This window comes from Centroberyx affinis, unplaced genomic scaffold (genome assembly GCF_046629955.1).
Source record: "Centroberyx affinis isolate AG114_WGS23_722 - 3 ecotype Tasmania unplaced genomic scaffold, CSIRO-AGI_Caff_v1 ptg004149l_1, whole genome shotgun sequence".
In the NCBI taxonomy this organism is placed as follows: domain Eukaryota; kingdom Metazoa; phylum Chordata; class Actinopteri; order Beryciformes; family Berycidae; genus Centroberyx; species Centroberyx affinis.
Genome location: NW_027281915.1, coordinates 230,940 through 247,167, shown reverse-complemented (window position 1 = coordinate 247,167; position 16,228 = coordinate 230,940). Strand labels below are relative to the sequence as shown.

General features: G+C 42.3%; 1 protein-coding gene across 1 annotated transcript in view; it reads right to left on the bottom strand.

Annotated features, from left to right (window-relative positions):
• Window positions 1-4,971: 4,971 nt before the first annotated feature.
• jak1 (Janus kinase 1) overlaps window positions 4,972-16,228 on the bottom strand; it is a 47,352-nt gene continuing 36,095 nt past the window's right edge. The window contains exons 17-25 of the mRNA XM_071542670.1: window positions 13,690-13,841; window positions 13,309-13,459; window positions 11,604-11,692; window positions 11,288-11,480; window positions 10,978-11,102; window positions 10,039-10,211; window positions 8,874-8,991; window positions 7,873-7,983; window positions 4,972-6,801 (exon numbers count right to left, since the gene is read on the bottom strand). Coding sequence (XP_071398771.1) covers window positions 6,700-6,801; window positions 7,873-7,983; window positions 8,874-8,991; window positions 10,039-10,211; window positions 10,978-11,102; window positions 11,288-11,480; window positions 11,604-11,692; window positions 13,309-13,459; window positions 13,690-13,841 — 1,214 coding nt within the window. The 3' untranslated portion in view covers window positions 4,972-6,699. The remainder of the gene's footprint in view (window positions 6,802-7,872; window positions 7,984-8,873; window positions 8,992-10,038; window positions 10,212-10,977; window positions 11,103-11,287; window positions 11,481-11,603; window positions 11,693-13,308; window positions 13,460-13,689; window positions 13,842-16,228) is intronic.

The window sequence follows — 16,228 nt, the reverse complement described above, 5'->3', positions numbered from 1 at the left end:
ACCTATTCTGGTCATTTTTTCTTGCTCATCAGATGCCACTGCGCGTTTGTTGTTGACTCCCTTCTGGGCGCCGGTGACATCACTGTCCTCTCCTTGTTTTCCGTTCTTAGCGGGAAGCAGGAAACAAAGCAGGCAGCACTAATCACGCTGATCTCTCTGAGAGCCGGTCGGCCTCTGGCGCTGGATTCCTTTCTAACTGCATTTACCAAGGCACAGAAAAATCTGATTCTTAACCCTTTGTGACACAGATCCGTCTTTTTTTTTTTTTTTGGTTTTCTCAAGACTCTCTAAAGAGGGAAATCGAGTTAGAATTAGTCTCACATCAGTAGGTGAACTCTGCTTAGTGTGGTAGTTACGTAGAAAATAACTCTTTTCCCCCACTTTTGGCTGTTATTCCGATCCCATTTCTACGACTCCTGTTATGAATGAAAACGCCTCCCGACTTGGAGCGAACAGGTTGTGAACTGAATTTCGCTTCATGCCCAGAGGGTTGCTTTGATCTTTATCACCAGGGAGGAGAGAGAGAGAGAGCTTGGGATTTTAATACAAGATATAATAAAATAGGGCTTGGGCATTAGGTGTGCTTTCCGGCACGGCCTCCTGTCTCACACACAGGCAATAACTTAACTACACAGCCTGCCTAATGAATGTTTTGCCATGCATACAGTATTCTACATAACAACCCCAGTTTAGGCCCTGTTTGTATGTGTCTTCATATCCTGTTCATAACCGTCTGATTATACATAACTAAGCAGAATATTACCCATATTGCCATGGCAACTGAGCTCCCAGACTTTGAAAACCAATAGCAGGTGAGATAAGATTAATGTATACACACCTGGCTGTGTTAGTTTATCCCAGATAGCCTGTTTGAGATTCTCATCGCGGGAATAAGAGCTCACCCAGGTCATGGCGAACAGGATATGATGGTTGCATGCGGCAACTCAATAAAGGAGCGGTTGAGCATCCCCGGTAATAAAGGGATAGTGGTGACAAAATGGCTAAACATTTAGTTTTTTAAGAAGCATGCTCGAGTCAATCCGCCCATCTTACTTTCCTCTAGTCTTTGCATCTTCTTCCCCCATCATGTATTTTCCATTATCCTCTTTTCCTACTGTCTCTCGCTGTCTCCTCTTCATCCAATTACATGCCATCTAACTCGATTTCATTGTGATGTGTTTGACGGTATCGTATATCATGCTTTCAGTGGCCAGTGAATCATATTTAACGTGCAACTGTAACGTTTTGACGTAGAGGGCTGTACAGTATGAGATGGGATGGAAGGGGGTGCCGAGTTTTTACATGCATCTGCTAAAGATTTTTATAGAGAATATATGGACAAACCATCCACTCCTCCCCTTGTTGCTGTCACTATCTGAGGCCATTTTGCGTCTCCCCTCATTTGTTTCCACTTGTTTGGGGACACAAAATGGACGAGGCTCTTCGACAGCCACATGCTTTTCCGAGCCGTATTAACATGCAACTGTAACTCATTTAGACACACTTCATTGTGATGTGCTCCGCTGGACTAGTTGGCCGGCCGGCCTGGCTCGCAGCCACAGTTTGATTTGCTTCCTGGTGTGAGTGGATGAGAATTAGCCAGCTGGACTCCAGTGCTCGCTGTCTGCCAGCTGATTGCTCTCTCCTCCACCTCTCTAAAAGGCAATGCTTACCGGAGACAGAAGTGTGTGTGTCTCTGTGTGTGTGTGTGTGTGTTAAGACCTTGTGTCTAATGGTGGGGCCTCTGTGTTTGTGAACAGCTGAGGCAGCGGACTCTAGCAAGTCTGCTTGTCTGTTTTCCAGTCTGTCTCTCAGCTCATCTGTCTTCCTGTCTGTCTTCTTGTCTGTCTCTCTGTTTTCCTGTCTGTCTGTCTGTCTGTCTGTCTGTCTGTCTGTCTCTCTCTCTGTCACAGTGTATCCAGGCCCTTAAAGTCTCGTCTGTGCTGTTTCACTGGTATTCCGCTGATTGCATTAGCCTTTTCTATACTTTGTCTCACCCACTCTAAAGCCATTACTGTGTGTGCCACAGTGAAGTACAGAGCTGTGTGTGTGTGTGTGTGTGTGTTTGACTTGCTAATGTTCCCCTATCGCTGATAACAAGCATTGAGCTAGTGTTTCGCTAGGTTGGTGCTCTCTGTCTGTGTGTGTGTGTGTGTGTGGGTGTGTGAGTGTGTGTGTGTGTGGGTGGGTGGGTGTAGCTCACTAAAAATGTGCTCCTGGCAGGTATGGGGTAAGCAGAGAGAGAGAGAGAGAGGTTAAAAGAAAGAGAGAGAAATGGAAAAACAACTCCAGCTGTCTTCAGCAGCTCAGACTGCACTGGATTGGCTTTCTCTCTCTCTCTCTCCCTCTTTCTTTTTTCTTTCACTTTCTCCTCCTCTCTCTCCTCGCACAGTGAAGGGTGTTGGTTATGTCTGCCAGACTCCTGCATGTTGCACCTAGAGCTGTCACACACACACACACACACACTGGAAATGTCTCCTATCTGCGCTGCCGTTAGTATTATATAGACTCTTACAGCCCAGTTCTCCCTTTTACTTCTGCTAGACCTCTCACACAGCTCTCCTATACAAAATATATATATATATTTTCATGAAAATATAATCTATACATAGGTGAGACAAGTCTATATGAATACAATTTCACGCTCATGTATTTGTGATAGTTATTTTCTGTCCTGTGGAATAATCCTCCAGCCTCTCGGCTCCCTTCACTATCAACAGAGAAAATAAGAATCATGCGTTTCTGCCACAGGCCAAGTGAGAAAATCATAGTTATCACACTTTTTTTTTTTTTTTTTTTTTTTTTTTTTTTCCTCCTTGTTGAGCCACCGCCACACAGCGATCTTAGTTATAGATGCTAAAATATGGACGCTGCATAGGGTCACAGTTGGCGCCGGGGCCTCCGCACCTGTCTGTCATCGCATATGCAAATGCGGCTAAGTGCTGAATAATCCCGGTAAATCTGCAGCGCTCACAGTTGTGACACTCAAACCGATTGACAACCGGGTCGCAACATCCGGCGACCAGCAGCCGCCAGGACACACGGGATTAGTCTTGTGTGATTTAACACACACACACACACACACACATTGTCATATGGGATGAAAGTCAAGCGCTTAAAAACACAAGACCATCACATTATCACCAGTGTGTCGGGACCTCTGTGTTTTGTTGTTTGAAAGGGAGCGGCAGTGTTTCAAATGATGAAATGAGACAACTGACAGACAACAATGAGACAAACGGACTCACACTGTCCCATCAGATAGGTGTGGTGTCTGTGCCACATCTGGGCCGCTGTAGTGTTTTCCACCTGGGAGGCTCTTCGTGTCTATCGCCCCATTTTCACTGAGGGTTTTTGCAGCTGATTTTTGAATAAGGGCAATATCTGAAGAGGTCTTTTCCAAAAATGCTCTATGTCCGTTTTGGAAAATCCTTACCTGAAATGCATCATTCTATATCTCTTAACTCACTTAATAACACTTTTACAGACTGGATCCTCAGTCTGTAAAAGTGTTATCTTGTCAACTAAGAACTTAATTTACCTGCTATCCTAAAATGTAGGCAACTAAAAGAATCAGTTTTGTGCCATCAATCATTTTGTAAGCCTCGATTTCACTTTCCAAATGGTGGATATCTCATCTGGGAATTAAACTCAACATTTCCCTCCCACAGTTTCGGTATGTTAGTATGCCTGCTGCTCATACCAGAATCATTAAAAATTCATTTTTTTAAACCAGAGTGTAAACAAGGTCTGTGGGCCCTTGTCGATGTAGAATGTCACGCCCTTTTCTATCGGGGCATGTTGTACACTCGTCTTTCACACGGGACGCTCCTGAGTGGTGTTAGCCTTTGTAGTGATATCCACTGTAGGGGATATCCATTGTTTCTGCTGTGCCTCTCTGTGCCGCTGAGCAGACATGAAACCCTTATAATGATTGTACACAAACGGGGCCTGGCTCCCTGAAAGTATCATAGCACAAACGCCGCATTTACACAGGAGCACGACATGTTCTTGAACCCCTTATAACGCCGGTGATCTTTTCCCGTCTTGTCTAAACAAATCAGAGTCCGCGTCGCTTCTCCTTACTGAGGCAGCCATGAAAAGATCAGATTTTCAAAATAAAACGTGTTGCTGTGTAAATGCAGCCCAAGCTGATCTTTGTTCGTTTAGCTGTAAATGCAGCAGCGATCTTGACACGAAAATGCTTTTGGGAACTGCAGTCAAGATCTTTTCCCCAGATTGTCAGTATTAGTTTTAGGTTGTTTTTTTTCCAGAAAGGTTACATTTGATAGAAGCAGGAAATCTAATTTGTAACCTTATTTAATCTAGTGTTCATCTTTTCATTGTAGGATGAACATAAAAAACACAGCTGGTTCACTTAAGGTTCAAATCCAGACTTTCTTGTGTAAATGTATCCTCTGACCCATATCCTCTAGGCTTAAGTGCGTAGCTGTTGTCCCAGTATGTATACTGTATATTACACAAGGTCAATAGTGAGACTGGACTGGCAGTAGTGGATGACTGTATGTGTGTGCGTATGTGTTGATCACAAAGCTTTGCAATACTCAAGTATTTCTGACTTTTTGGGACATTTTAATGGCTGTAGATATATATAGATATAGATATGCTGTGCTCATTGCTTTGTACACAGTTTGCTTTTAAAGTATGTGGAATTTTTTTCTGACCTGAAATCTACTGTAGATTTTGCAATATTTTATATCACACTGACATTGATATTGTTTTACTGTGAATAAGGTATTTCTAGAAGCAGTTGAATTTTAGCATGCTTACTTACCACTGTAATATACAGAACAAACTGTTTTGAGTAGTTAATAATATTGCATTTGACGCTTTTGGACTGACACACAGAACACAACGGACACTGATTTTATTTATTTTTTCATTGTGTATTTATGGACATTTTTCCATAAGTCATACTTTTGTCTTATTCTTTTGAAAAATATATATTTCTTTTCTCCTATTTTGAGCAGAAGGAATTGTCTTTTACATTCCTAAATAAAATGTGGACTGAAGCTCAAGTTTGTCCCCCCAGCAGTCTTTTTTTTTTTTTGCCTTTCTGCAAACATTCACAGTAAAAGCCATAAAATCACGATGAGTAAAACTGACCATTCATAATCGCTTGTGATAATGTGACTGAGCAAGGTTTTATAGCTACATGGCTCACAAGTGAATTCTCTATTGATGGATTTACCTTCACTCACTTAATATCAGAATAAACCCTCTGCTCAACTCATATCCGTATACAGAGTAGATAGAATATACTTTGATAAGTTTCTGGCATATTTGTGAATTAAAAATAAAATAAAATGTTACACAGGAATAAAACAAAATGCACAAACATCTCTGTGAATGTTTCATGTCATTAAAAAAAAATGGATATTGTGTGCAACTTAAGAAAAATAACATGATGAATAATGAATCAGTGAAATTACTGTTTAACTGATCTCACTGCAGACTCACCGCACCTCCTACACGTCCTTCCATATACATTTCAATCCTACAACAACAATGACAATGGGCTCAGGATGAAAACATTCCATTTTTGACACTCTTCTTGCAATACACAGACATCATATTAAGCATTTGTGGCTCTTATAGACGTGAACAAAAGTGTAAAGCTATGGTTAGAATTAGAAAGATTAAGCTGACTTCTACTGCCCCCAAGTGTCTCTCACTGGTACTTTCTTCACTTCTCACTCAACAATCAACACATACTGCAATACATGTTTGGAAGGTTTTGGCCTGACCATCCGGACGCATACAGGTCCTATGAAAAAGGTCTGCTACAGTATTCAACAAACCGGTAGATCAGAGATACAGAGTATAAACCAGACTACCTCAAACAGGAGACCTTGTTGGATTTACACAATGCAAAAGATGTGATTTTTTTTTACTCTGTGGCACAGATCCGATCCTTTGATGGTTACTTGAAGAGGAAGAAACCACATGAAAGTTGATTAGAGAGCCATGAATCGTACAAAAAAAGAAAAAAAAACAAAGAAAACCAACACAACTGTATGACTGTGTGTGGGTATGTGCATGTTACGACGGTTCCTTGCCCCGTATCCATCCTTGGAGCTTGCATCTGCGTCGGAAATGAGAGCAACATCGGCCACACAAGTCCACATGATCAGAGGAAGAAGGCCTAGAGAGCGCACTGTAGCGAGGAGTCCACCAGCGCTTCGCAGGCGAGGCCTCATCTTCCTCTCAAAGCACACAGCTCAGTCTGTTGGCTACACTTGGAAGTTCTTTGTTAGAAATAAGGTCACATTCAGCGAAGGCTAAAGCTACAGGGTTGTGCAGGATTGATTTCTTGTAGGCCAATAGAGTGTGATATATTCTCTGAGCTATTCATACAGCAAAATATGACAAATATGGGACAAATATGACAAGGAAATCATTGACGAACGTAAAAGTGAAAAATATAGTGGACTCAAAAATATAGTGGACGAGGAGTACAGGTAGGTTGATACGTAGGTAGGCAGGAACATGGCCTTGGGCGAACTTTGAAATCTGATCCTCGAGGATTGTCTCTCTCAGTAAAAGTAGGGTGATGTTGCCCCCGTAGATGCTGATCTGGGGTCAGTTTTGCCATTTGAATCTGGCCCCATCTGCCGAGGTCAACTTCACCTCCCGGAGCCTCAAAAGGTCGTGAGGTCAAAGGCGGCTGGTTTGTGGTTAGCGCTGCTGCTGCATGCGGGTCAGCCCCTCGATCAGGCGCTTGAAGGTGATTCTCCTCTCGGGGGTGTGCTCCCAGCACTTACGCATCAGCTCATACACCTGCCACACACACACACACAGACACACACACACACACACACACACAGAGGGGATGTGACAGTGATTTAACATGAATCTCGATACACAGTGACTCAATACAGGAACGATATTTTTGAGCAGCTGATGCGACTCGACTTTATTCATTTTTGATTCGATCTGATGCAATTTGAAAAGCAGTGGAAAGTTTCCTTGTTATGGTGTCCTTATTTTGACTAGTTAGGACTCAACAACCACCATTATAATAATCAACATTATCCAACAGAAATTTCAATGTTAGCGTGATAATGTCATTAGCATTACAGTATATGGTGAGACACCTGTATAGAATAACTGAATTTTTTGGCCAGTTGCACATTTTACTGTGACACATATTGTACTAGCTTTGCTTGATATTTCTCTGGAGCTTGACGCCATAAATGAGCTCCTCAACGTCCCCTACACTTTACATCCATTCAACAATGTAAAAACAAATTGACCCACTGCTAGAAAAGGGAAAATCTTCAAATGGAAAGTATTAGTACTTTCAAATACAATCACTGTGGAAGTTTCTGTAAATTAAACAGGTTGAGTACTCAGGTGGGAATTATCTTGAAGGCTCATGACATACTTCATGCACAGTTTCAAGAGAGATCTTGGAAATTTCGTGTGCGTTTCCTGCATTATTTATATTAATGGTTTAGGTAAGACAGCGGCTTCTGTTTGCAGTGTAGGATCTTGGGTATTCACAGCAGAGTTTGACAGAATAAAAGATGCAAAAGTGAGAGACAAATCAATATTCGTGATGTTTACTGTCGAATTAGGGTTTTCCCAGTAAAGAGCCGGCCATTATGATAAATGACCTCCCAGCCCCAAAGCGCTTCCATCCACTCCCCTGTTTCTTGCGCAGTTGCTATTGCTACAACAATCAAATGATGTCTCTCTCTCTCTCTGCATATACATTTGTCTCTGTGAAAAGTTTTCTTCAACCAGAGTAAACATGAAAATAAAAAAACAGTCAAAAACTTTAACCAGAGCAAGCTTTACGCTAAACTAAGTACAGGCCCTGCTGGTAATAAGAAGACTGATGCTTACGGGCTCGGGACAGCCTTCAGGGCGTGGCAACCTCTTCCCATCCGCCAGCACCTTCACCAATCGGATGACAGTCATCTGACCATGGGTTCGGCCAATCATATCGAGGAACAGCTGTGTGGGTGAGGACAAAGACAAGTTACGAAAGCAACAATGCACAATACCATCCAATAGTGGCTCCAAAACAAAAATGTCCATGTTATTTTTCAGGAAGGCGTATCCTGGAAGAATTATCTGTTAACAGTTGCTGATGATGGTTTTGTTGTATTACGGCTAAATATATTCTCTGTGAAGATATTTGTGTTTGGAGCACTGGGATGTATAGCCTTGTGCACCACAGATAGTCCTACATTCAGCCACAAATTATCACAACAAAACAGCGGGGAAGAAAGAAGAGACTCCTGTGGAAAACACTGCACGACTCCAGTGAGACCGGGGCCAAAGATGGTGATGACTAACATGAGCTATTTTAATGCAGAAAAGACAGACACCACACACACATACACACTCATTCAACAAACCCACAATCTTTTCAGCACTGGAATTCACTCTGTACCTCACTCTGATTAGTGTCGGTCTATGTAAACACTATGAGAAGACTGTAAAGAAAAGGTCTTTTAACCTGTTCCATTTTTGTTAACATTCACATGCCCTGTGCACCTCTTTATTATTAAATAATGATTATAAGTTACTCTGGATAACAGTGTCAGTTAAAAGCCTAATGTAAATGGAAGGTGTTTTTGGTGAACCGAGCCCTTAGCATTGGCACAGGCTGCAGTTTGACTCAGCCACCGGCTGAGTCTGTCATCTGCTGCTCTGGCCAGACACTGACACCATCTGCCACATACAAATGAGAGAGAGAGAGTGTGTGTGTGTGTGTGTGTGTGTGTGTGTGTGTGTCCCTATCGTTATATCAGAACAATTCTGTGCAATTCTGTGTCGTATTTCTGCAACACAGGTATGTATGATGTACAGTATATCATGTCAGGTGTGTGTGTACTGACCGTCATCGGGCTGGACTTGGTCTCACAGTAGGTGATGAGTTCATACATCGTCACACCGAAGGACCACACATCTGAAGCCAGGTAGAACTTGCAGTGCATCAGACACTCTGGAGCATACCTGAGACACACAGAAGCGTCCTTCAGTATCTTTATACTGCACATACAGGGTTTTTCCTCAAACGCACGTCAAAGGCTTGCAGCCTAAATACAGGTTGTATGTCCTGGTTCTACAGGAGCTATTAGGGTGCATGGCATTACTTTTATATACTTAGTTTTACACTTTTTTTTATATGCCTCAGCTTTTTACGCCTTCAGATGCATTGAAATACTAAAGGAGAGAAAAGGCCCCTCCGGCATATTTCCCTTACTGTCTCTAGATACTCTTTACTTTCATGAAAAATACACTTGGCTAGGTTGCTCGAAAGAATATTAGCACTAAGATCATATTTGTCCATTTAATTAAAATGGGATTATTATAATCTTATCACTAAAATGTTTTCACAGAGGCTCCCCAAAGTAGAGCCAAGCTAGGGTCAGTGAAGAAAACCATGTTTCTCAGTAATATTTGTTCTGTAAAAATACAATTAAAAATATATCCTAGCAGTATCTCAGCTTATTGAATACAGACTCAGGCTCTGGCCATTTAACAAATTAACCTGCTTAAAAACCTCTGCACATTTCTCATCCTTCCCACTCTGTTCACAACCTGTTTTTCTGTCACCTCAATGCTCCCTGGTCCTATTGATCGGGGTTGGGCTCAGTTCCCTCTCTATTCAGTCAATGCAAAATGTCAACTGACACCCCAGTTAATTTACTGATGAAAAGAATTTGAATCATGTACCTGTTGGATAAAAGACTAATGATGTTTTCACATTTTTAATTGATTCTTTTTCCCTTTATTAAGATTATCCACTACCTAAATCGGTTGAATTCATAGTGAATTGAAACCCCACTCTGCTAATACTCTGCTTTTCTTCGACTCTCTCTCTCTCTCCAAGTGATCCCTCTCTCATCGTTGCCCTTATATCCCCCACTATCCCCTTTCCCTGTTTTCTCCCTCCCTCCTTCCTTCCTGGCCACTCTCGCACCAGAAGACAAGGTTATCATGGTCGAGTTTGACGGAGTAAAATTCCATCTCCTCTTTCCTCCCCTCCTCTCCTCTCACCAGAACACGGGGCTATCGTGGTCGTCCTTGACAGTGTAGTAGCCCTCACTGTCCTTGATGCTCTTGGTGAGACCGAAATCTCCGATCTTCACCGTCCTCTCGTTCTCCACCAGAACGTTTCGGGCAGCCAGGTCCCGGTGGATGTAATTCCGAGATCCCAGGTAGTCCATTCCCTAGGAACAACAGGGAGACCGGGATTAGAGGGCTGAGTGACAGAGATGTGTGGTTTTAGCATATGGTACATGGTAGCTATGCAGAGAGATCATCTACATCCCTTGGTTCATAATGGAAAAAGACAATGTTATAGCTGAGGTGTTTTTGGGAACCATTGGGACCATTATATGAAATGCAATCAAGTAACAATGGTAGCACTAATGGTATGGTAACAGCATTATGGTAATGGTAACATAATTGCACAAAAACTCCACGGGTTAAATAATAACGATATGGCTAAAGAGAGTCTTGCATCAAAGAACCACACCAGATTCAAAATGTATTATAATGCAGGCATTCAGATTCATGTATTTTACTCATATAACTCTTTTGTACATTAAGTAGTCCCCTCTTCTTAAGATGCCTTATGAAGTGGTATTTTATTGTTACTCTACTTCACTGGAGCATGTACCAGAAAGCAGCTCAACCTGACTGCACATAGTGATTGAATGCTGAGTGTATACTGTACTGTACACTGTGTATACTGTACAGTATACTGTACTGCGCCTGCCTTTATGTATCGTTGTCGATATGTCTTTGACAAATTACATAGTAGTCCAGTATTGGCTACAGATTGACTGTTGAAACAGATCACCATCTAAAGCATGCCTTTCACTGGCAAAATGGAGTCCATATCTCCTCTGCCTGTAGAGGTTTTAAATGCAGAAATGTCTGGTGGTACCAGCTTGTCTGAGCCAGCAGGTCTGTGAAAAGACACTGTGTTACCTGGCATATCTGGATAGCGTAGCTCAGCAGGGTGTTGAGGGTGGTTTTGCCTCTGTGCCTGGGGAGAAACTCCTTCAGACTGCCAGCTGGAAGGTACTCCATGATCAGCTTGATGGCCCGACCACCTAAACACACAAATTTACACACATAAATACACACACAAACGAGATGGTGCTGAACATATAGAGAGAAGGGTGTGTGCACCCTTGCATGCATGGGTCCATGTGTGCTTTCATGTGTGTCTATGTGCATGTGTGTTTGTTCATGTCTGTGTGTGCTTCTGTGTGTGTGTGTGTTCTCTCCATCTCACCTTCCTCCTGGCATATGCCCTTGTATTTGACAATGTTTTCATGGTAGAGCTCCTTGAGGATGCCAATCTCACTCCAGAGGTTGTTGCTCTGCTCATCTCGGTTCTCAGGCTTCAGCGACTTGACGGCCACCAGCTCCCCTGTTTTATCGCCCCGGGGATCATAGCGACACAGCTCCACCTTGCCAAAGTGGCCCTAGACAAGGATCACGCAAGAATCCATCTTTGGTCATTCATATATGCGGTCGGATTTAGATAGATTAACACAAACGCACAAATCCAGCACAAAGACAGCACAAAGACAGCAGGGTTAGCTTACCTCTCCCAGGTCTCTGATCTTCTTCAGGAATCTCTTTTCAAACATTGTGGGGTCAACCTCTGGTGTGGGCACAGGTTTGATAGACGGGTCTGAAAGAGAGGGAAAGAAAACATAAATGACATACACTAGTTAAAACATACATCATAAATACCCAATTATTTGATAGGAAGCAAGGTGGTGAAGGCATACAAGTTTCCCCCACACTAATTTACTGTTACACTGGGCCATTCAACAGCAGCTAGACAGATCCCTGTAGAAGTGGCATGTTGATGTGGGATTTGATAGGGCTAAAAGCTGCTTGTATTAAGTGTGTGTGCAAGCAAAAAAAAAAAAGCAATTCAACCTGATTAACCCCAAAGTACCACTGATGTTGGTTTGGGAAATTTTGATTGCAATCCTCTTAAGTGTACTTAAACATAATTCAATATGGTTAACTTAATCTTGTAATTGTCATGGGATTTTAATATCAGATGTCAAGGGGTAATAAGCTAAAGCAGTGTCCAATTGTGGCCAGCAGGTGGAAGAAGAGAGTGAGGTATGTTGCCATGGGGCCCAGTTAAGGGGAAGATCACTGATCATAAACCCAGTGAACTTCCTCATGCACATCAAGGCCAAGTCAACAACTTTTTCTCTTTGCATAGCTTACTAGACTGCTTCTAGGTGTGATCTGAAACATGCAAAACATTCACAACGTATGCCACAACATATGTCAAATGAAAACCGCTGCCTTGAATTATTGCACCTCCACCTGTTTTCAACCTGTCTTTCTTGCAGTGTGCATTCAGAAAAAAGGTGCAATGTTGTACCTTTTTGTCTCAATGGCTTACATTTACTGATTTTTCTAGTTTTAATTATTTTTCTTGATACAAAATAAAATGTGTAAGGCACAAACATCTCACTGCTTGGCTCTCCCTCAATATGCAGGGGAAATGAAGTAAGCCGGAACATTGTTTTTTGAGTGCAGACCTTATTTTTTTTAACTTTTTTTTTCTCCTTTAGAAAAAAAGCCCTCCAAATGGTTACAACTACACATCCTTGGATGTCACATACTATTGTTTCATGATTTCACAATAAAAACAAGTGTTTGTATGTTCATGCAGCACTATTTCATAAACTACATATTTCTTCCATCTTCAATATAAATTTCTATATATCCTATGTATTTTTATTCATGCATCAACCAGAAAACCTTTCCCTTGACCTACAAAGTCAGATTCAAGACTACCCACTGCCAGTTCTCCCTGAAATATAGAGGATCTCGACTGTGGAAAAGTTATAGTCACATTGCCAGTGAATCTAAAATATCTCTGAAATAGGCTGGTTGCAACAGGTTTACACCCAAAAAAGAAGAAAAGTCTGATGCAATGGCAATACAATTGTTGCAATATTGCTACATTGTTAGTCATGTCATTAATGATCATGGCCATTCCTTGTGTGGCAACAAATCTATCAGTTGACAGGGACTCTTAAAGACATAATGCTCACACACACCCACAAAGTCAGCAACCTCCACCCTCACATACACACATTCTCTCGCTCCTCCAGCATGCCTTTGTCTGTGGTGGCACTAAAGGAAGAAGTAAAGGGAGAAAAATGTTTCCTGGAGTTGTCGTTCATACACACACACACACACACACACACACATACACACACATACATACATGCATGTACAGTACACACACTCCTAAACTCCATCCACACATACTCTGTTCCTCCAGCATGTCTATGTCCCTGACGATTGCCCTGAAGAAGGGTCTCTTCATGGGGTCGTAGTTCATGCAGTGGGTCATCAGTTCAGCCAGCTCTCTGCAGTCTGGGGTGGCCAACTGACACTCTGTAGCATAGAATCTCTCCTTCTGCTCAACACAAGAGACATAGAGACATGGGTATGAATGGGGAGGAGCTTGCAAAGAAGGGTAGATAGGATCATGGGTATGGGTTGATGGACAAAGGTGGTTGGAGAAGAAGAAGGGACACAGAGAGAATAAACGGGAGAGGAGGGAAACAGGGAGGTGGTGAAGGCATCAAATTTGAGTAAAAAGAGGGTATTAGTGATTCAGTGTTTGTTTGTTTGTGTGTTCCCCACCTCGGTGAGTTTCTTGTCTTTGAGGGGGACCTCCCCATCATAGCAGATCTCCCACAGGGTGGTGCCGAAGCCCCACTTGTCAGCTGCCACACTCAAGTAGTTCACGTTCTTCACACACTCCGGAGCGATCCACGGGATACGATGCACACACTCTGCAGAGTGGAAAGAAGTCTGTGTTGGCATAGCTTCACAGCGAATAAAACAAGTACATATTCTTTACTCGTAAAAACAAGAATAAGGTTGCGGGAGCTGTATGAAAATTTGCAGCTAAGGTGTGAAGGTTCATAGTTAAGGTTACATTTTCACAGTAATACAATTTTTTTACTGTTACTGGAGCTAAACATTGCATGCCAACGATGAATGTGCTACAGAGAAACACACAAATGCATGTACTCACACCTTGTTATATTTATATTTAAGTGCCACTGTCACTAATTTGCCTGCAGTGCACCATCAAAGACAAACTTTGTCTGTCTATGAAGATGATTATGGGAAGTCTCTCAACACACTACCATGTGACCTGGGCCAGTTATAGAACAGATAAGTCCTGTCTCCATCAGGCTCCATATATTAAAATATCACTCCAGTTATATACCAGTAGAACAAGAATGTTATACAAGCTCTGTCCTGTGCAGTCTATAGATATTCAATGTCTGGGCTAGGGTTAATCTTAGGGTTGGGATTAATGTTAGAAATAGCGCCAGGTTAGGGGTGGGTTTAGGTTTAAAAATGGGGTTAGGGTTACATAGTCTGTGGATATGTAAGTTGTTGAACATCCACTTTTTGTCACCTGATAGTTAGCTGAGTAACAACTTTTTAACAGAAATTACAAATCTAATGGTCAGACTGACGCAATGTGTGGAATTCTGACTAACTGGTACGTCTCTTTAAGTGTGAAATCACTTTGACCAAACGCTTATGCAATCTCTTTGCTAACAACTGATGGTGAAAAAAAGATTTCCTGGAACTAATGGTGGAGGCAGGCCCTCAAGCCACTGGCTCTGAGCCAATATCTTCCCACCAGGCTCCACCTAACAGGAATACACAGCAAAGTAGTTACTGCTCTGACTGGAACAGAGGCTGGCTGGCTGGCTGGATTGTTGACAGACTGACTCCACTAAGCCTGAAAAGCCCGGCATCAGCTGACTGAAATATACCGCCTTGACTGGAAGACAGGCTGAACGACTGTCTGGCTGTCTGACCTCCGTGGTTTGCCGTTTGGCTGGCTGGCTCCACAGATCCATGAGAGGTGTATACTGTAGAAGCATATAGAGCTCTGACTGGAACACAGGATGACTGACTAGCTCATTGAGAGAGAGTGGAAAGAGGGACGGGGGCTGGATGGAAAGATGGAGAGGATGGAGAGGGAGATGGGAGCAAGAAAGGAAAGGATGGAGAAGAAAGAGAGAGAGAAAATGGGTAAGCAAGTGAAAAATGGATTAGGGTTAGAGTAAAGAGATCGTTGGGAAAAAGGGAAGTGGGAGGAGAATTCCCAGAGGGTCTCTCAGTGCTGGACCACAGCATGTACATTTCCAGTCTGTCCATTTATCTATAGCCACTACACGTTCAATCAAGACCCTGTACAAGGACACGCGGCTGTAACTGGAATACTGGCTGATTGGAAGAGTGATGGAGAGAAGAAGAAGAGCGGTGGAGAGAGTGCTGGGAAGAAGGAGGGAGGGAGGAGCATTCCCAGGGGTGTTCCTGTGCTGGACATTAGCGCAGAGACATTTCCAGTCCGTCCTCTGGGCCGTCCATCCATCTGTGTAGCCATACCGCATTATATCACACAACTCCTGGCTCTAATGGACAAGCAGAAACATGAGGCGCCCATTTGTGGGGAATCATGCAATCTGAGAGCTGACCTTGTCGCGCCGTCTTCCCTGAACCCCAGATCTAGCTTTTACAAACCAAATTACACTCCTAAAGGGAAATGCACCCAGTGCAATATGTACTGGTTATGTGACAAGGTTGCACATTTGTCAGTGTGTGCCTGAGTGTGTGTGTGTGGGTGGGTGTGTGAACGGAGCTGAAGTTGGCTACAAGCTGGTGGAAATACTATCTATCTGCTAATTTGGGAGCACATTTTGGAATTAGCTCCATTGAGTGGCCATCCATCATGCTGGAGGCACAGGACCCATGGGATCCAAATGCATGTGTGTGTGTCATGGTTATAATAGTTTCCTGTATTTAATTCAGTTTTCATTTCTATTTCAGTTTCACTGCCACTTTTCTACTTTTGTATAGTTATATTTAGTTTTCAGAGTGAGTTTGTTATGAATTTAGTTTTAATTTTTCAAAGTCTTCTAATTTTAGCATTAGTTTTTACATATAACTTTGGTTTTACTTGTGTTTTCATTTTGGTTTTAATTCTTTCATTTACAGGTGATTAGGGGAATAACATAGAAGTTAGTGTGGAGTGTTTATTTTATGTTTAGGAATTAAATTTATGCTCTAATTTATGAACCAGGCAATATAGTTTTATTTTAGGTTTAGATTTTAAACTGTTTTTTTCATGTGGTTTTTTCCCTCTAGTTTC